This window comes from Oncorhynchus masou, chromosome 14 (genome assembly GCF_036934945.1).
Source record: "Oncorhynchus masou masou isolate Uvic2021 chromosome 14, UVic_Omas_1.1, whole genome shotgun sequence".
Taxonomy (NCBI): Eukaryota; Metazoa; Chordata; class Actinopteri; order Salmoniformes; family Salmonidae; genus Oncorhynchus; species Oncorhynchus masou.
Window position 1 is genome coordinate 34,124,006 of NC_088225.1, and position 4,664 is coordinate 34,128,669.

The window sequence follows — 4,664 nt, forward strand, 5'->3', positions numbered from 1 at the left end:
TTAAAGTTGCCCCAGGTGTTTAAGAAAAGGAATTCAAACAGGCATATCCTAAAATTGATATTTCTGGTTCATCACCATTGTTTAGGCGAAAGACAGATAATTTATGGCAACTGTGCAAATTGAGCCTGGTCTGAGGTTGTCCCTTTTAATTAAGGAGGGCATTTGTTTCCAATGGAGTTGCTATGGTTCTGGATTAATATAATTCTCAGCCTACCACTGGCTTGGTTCTGACTGTGGGAGGAGCTCACAGCCTGCAATAAAATGGGCTGATTACATCGAATGAAAACAGAGTTCTAGGTGTTAGTCTGTCTGGGAACATCTTTGCATGTTCTAGTGTAGTTTACAATACAACTGTTCTTTAGCTCCTGAAGGAAACATTTTATTTTACGCTATAGATATATTTTCCAAAATGACTGTGTCTGTAAGCAGTTGTTTCATCACTCTGGTTGTTTTGTTCCTTTGGCGGATCGAGGACATTGCAGAAGCTTGCAAATGCGCTCCTGTGCATCTTCAACAGGCTTTTTGCAACTCAGACGTCGGTAAGGACATTTTGGCAATATTTCTGACAGTAAGATGGGCTACAGCCAAGGTTCTCAACTCCGGTCCTAGAGTTACTCAAACGGTACAATTTCATTGTAGCCCTGGACAATAGCACATGATTCAACAATCATCAGGCCCTCAATGAGTTGAATCAAGTGTTTTTGTCTGGGGATATAACACAGTTCTGTTTGGTATACTCGAAGACTGGAGTTGGCGAACACTGGGCTACTACACTATCAATGCGCAACATGCAAACGTTTTAAAGATTCTGTGGTTATAATAATTACCATGACATGAACATGATCATTGTATTTACATAAGTAGGCAACAGTAAGATGGGCTACAGACAAGGCTCTCCAACCCTCTTCCTGGAGAGCTGCCATCCTGTAGGTTTGTGATCCCACCCTAATTTGCACACCTGATTCTAATAATTAGCCAGTTGATGAACTGAATCAGGTTTGTTACAACTGGGTTTAGATTGAAAACCTGCAGGAGGGTAGCTCTCCAGGAACAGGGTTTGAGAGCCCTGGCTGTAGCACTGCCTGAGACTCCTGCTACACCAAGTGTTATATTTGCCTCTAGGCCTACACATTATGCCTACAGTTGAATGCTAAATTTTATATACACCAAACAAGTTAATACTCTTTCTACATTTAACCCAAGGCACTCAGTTGTAGTGTAGACTTATTTATATCGACTAGTGGTAGGCTACAGATGCCGTGACTTAATTTGAGCCAGTTTCACACCAGGAACATAGTCCTGCAGCAATGTGTATTGTTATGTGGAATAATATATATTTTTCATTTGTGCAAATCAAGTCTGGCATTTAAGTGAACTTTTTAGGTGGCTTTAAACCTTGAATACACAAGTTTGCAGTTCATGCAATGGGATGATTAAATTAAGATTTGGCCACTGTATATCACTTACCTTGGACAGTTAATTTCTTTCATGTGCTCCTTAAAAGGAATGTTTTCAACCTGAATTGTACTTGAATTAAGGACACACATATTTCTCTGCACATCTTGAGGTCGGAAACATCTGCCCAATGTGGCTTTTGTAGTGTAACGTCCCTTAACTGGTACAGCTGTTAGTAAAAACCTTTTCTACTGTCGTTTCATTAGATCAGGATGTCTGCAGAACACACTGTAATTCCAGTGATAAAGCAACACGTGCATCTGTGGTGTACTGGTCCTAATGATAGACAGCTGTGGAATAGAGGGAACTTAACCTTACAGGAGTAGTTGATCTGTTTGGCAAGGATGAATCGTTTGAATATCTTCTGAATCAGACTGAAGTGAAGAGGTTGTCGCTGTCAGCACCTTCTACCCAGACAGGTGGGTGGAGGAGGAGCTGGTGTCATAAGGTCTGTGCCTCAGTCTTCCTACCAGCACCTGGTTGGCACCTGAACATCTGCAGACCAGGCGGGGTTTAGTTAAACTAGGCGTGTTGAATTAAAGGCAGACGACTAGAGCTAGGAATCTAGGACCTGGAGGGATAATGGACTTGTCTGTTGAGCCCAAACAGGGTGAACTTATGCACAACATTTTTAAGACTGTAATATCTTGTCTGTGACGTGTTCTGTTGTCTTAGATCTCATAACACCCTTAAATCATCAGTGTCTAACTGACCATTGAAAGGAAAATGGGGCTTGTCAGTTAAACCACGTTTCTCTCTTCCAGTGATCAGGGCAAAGGTGGTTGGTGTGGAAGTTGTGTCTGGTAACACCAAGTATGACATCCAACAGATCAAGGTATGATCAGCCTTTTTATTAAGTGGTTGTTCCTTCCTGCACTGACACATTGAAGCCCCCTGAACCCCAGTCTGACAGCTGGGCCCAGTTCTCTCCTTTCCCCTTCAGTGTTTGCAGATCTGGGTTGGCATAAACAGTGCAGTTGTGGAGCTTCCACCATATAAAAAGGAGCTTCAGTAGAAATGCCTCTTGCTGGAAAGCACATTATTCAGTTGCTGTTCCTACCAGTCCTAGACTATGGTGACATCATGCACTGCACTTTATTACTGGTGATGGGGGGTTTGGTACTCATCCCTGCATTCTCTACCAGGAAGTTGGATGGCTCTTTGTTACTTTAGTTGATCAATTGCCAGATGTTCTTTTATAAAGCACTTTTACTAACTCTCACTGTACCTAACATTATTACTGACCTTCAGACATTATAGTTAGTCTCTCAGATCAGGGATGTTTAACTCTGGATATTTCATTGGGCTCTCCTGAGTTTGATGAATCTGCTTGAAATATTTTTGCGGAACGATCTTAAATGTTCTAAATGTGACTTGTAGTTGCCTTTAGGGCGACTCAGAATTGTTTTGGACTTTTCTGCTTACCTTGGTCTCTGTGTGACACCCTGATAAAAATGAAGGTTAGATTAAGCAATATTTTTTGATCTGCAAACATCCGGATGGGGTATAGGGAGGGAATTAGGAAACACTTAGTGCCTGAGAGCTGTAGTCAGTTAGGTTAAAGTGTATATTTAGATGTTTGACAGATCCTTTGTTCTCTCCTTGTGATTGGCTAGATGTTCAAAGGTCCTGACCGGGTTATCCACGCCATCTTCACTTCATCCTCCTCAGCCTCGTGTGGTGTGACCCTGGAAATCAACAAGGAGTATCTCTTCACAGGTGTGGTTCTCACTGTTACCCAAGTTCATTGTTATCGCTGGTTAACCTGCTCAACCTATGCTTGCAGCATCATGGCCTATTCTGAACTATTGACTTCATCTTGTACAAGTCAAGTGCTTCAGAAAAAATACTTTTTTTTAATTTAAAGTTTATTTAACTAGGCAAGTCAATTCAAAACAAATTCTTGTTTGCAATGACGACCAAACCCTGACGAGGCTGGGCCCCTTGTGTGCCGCCCTATGGGACTCCCAATCACGGCCGGATGTGATACAGCCTGGCTCTTCCTGTTACACTTTATAATACCTAATGTTAAGAATTTAAATGTTTAATGCTTAGAAATGTTTACAACTAATGCATCACTTATTTATTATGCTAAATTCTAGTGTTCCAGGCTGCATCAATATGTCTTCCTGCTCCAGGGTAAAGTTACCCCCAGGGACAGATCTAGGATCTGTTTCACCCTCCCCCAATTCTAATCTTAACCATTTGTGGGGGAAAGAAGGGGAACTTATCAAATATCAGCATCTGGGGGTTACCTTTTACCCCACAGGTTGTTGACTCACTGTCTTCTGTCTTCAGGCAGCCTAAGTACCGATGGCAGGATGCGTATAGGCATGTGTAACTTTATTCGGTACTGGGACGACTTGAATGGCACACAAAAGAAGAGCTTGACTCAACGCTACCGAACCGGCTGTGCTTGCACGGTGTGTGACACGAATTATAGTAAAATTACTTTACACCACTTGTTCAATTTTTACTTTGTCACATTGGCTAAACACAAGAGCTATAGTATTGGGGTAATGATCAGTTGGTGATCTGGGTCTTTCTCTCTCCCTGCTCTGAGCTACAGATCATCCGCTGCTCTTCCCTCCCCTGTCCCGTCAGCGCCCCAGATGAGTGCCTTTGGACAGACTGGTTGTTGCATGATGGCCAAAGCGGACCCCAGGCCAAGTACTCTGCCTGTCTCATGAGTTTTGATGGGTCCTGTTACTGGTCCAGGGAGATGGATCCATCCAAGAAGTAGTTCCTGGATATTGACTACTCCATAACTCTACAGGCCTTCCACTCACTGCTCAGTGGCTAAATATGCCTGCAATTTAAAAGCTGGTTACTTGTGCAATAAAAATATACTACTCCTCAAATATAATGCTCCAAGTATTAATTTATTGTCATTCATCAGTTTAAGCTGAAACCAAAGGTGTTATTGAAACTCAAAAGTGTGATGTCTGTGTTTCTGACTCGAACATTGTTCCTGAAATACCATCCTAAAGCCTGGGTCGTGTTCAGCTGGACACAATATTGTAGAATAAATGTTTTTTACATGGTCTTCCTTGATAAAAATGCAGGTGTGGTTCCCTTCTGCACGTTGAATGCATTTTAATGAAATTGCTGAGAACACTCTCACTTGCTGACAAAGATTGAGTTTTCAGAACCTTGATTCTTAAGTTGTCACTAAGTTTGTTCTTACATTTTTCAATATTTTCTCGGAC

At 41.9% G+C, this 4,664-nt stretch overlaps 1 protein-coding gene across 1 annotated transcript; it reads left to right on the forward strand.

Moving 5' to 3' along the window:
- Positions 1 to 251: 251 nt before the first annotated feature.
- On the forward strand, positions 252 to 4,310 carry LOC135554785 (metalloproteinase inhibitor 2-like). The gene is made up of 5 exons (XM_064987214.1): positions 252 to 539; positions 2,220 to 2,290; positions 3,072 to 3,174; positions 3,754 to 3,878; positions 4,025 to 4,310. The coding sequence occupies exons 1-5, from the start codon at positions 410 to 412 to the stop codon at positions 4,196 to 4,198; spliced, it is 603 nt and encodes a 200-aa protein (XP_064843286.1). The 5' UTR covers positions 252 to 409; the 3' UTR covers positions 4,199 to 4,310.
- Positions 4,311 to 4,664: the final 354 nt, after the last annotated feature.

What these genes read in the sequence shown, in the direction of transcription:
- LOC135554785 (XM_064987214.1), top strand. Translation starts at nt 410, where the DNA reads ATGACTGTGTCTGTAAGCAGTTGTTTCATCACTCTGGTTGTTTTGTTC. An exon ending in ATGACATCCAACAGATCAAG is followed by an intron (nt 2,291 to 3,071) that starts GTATGATCAGCC and finishes GTGATTGGCTAG; the next exon opens with ATGTTCAAAGGTCCTGACCG. An exon ending in GAACCGGCTGTGCTTGCACG is followed by an intron (nt 3,879 to 4,024) that starts GTGTGTGACACG and finishes TCTGAGCTACAG; the next exon opens with ATCATCCGCTGCTCTTCCCT.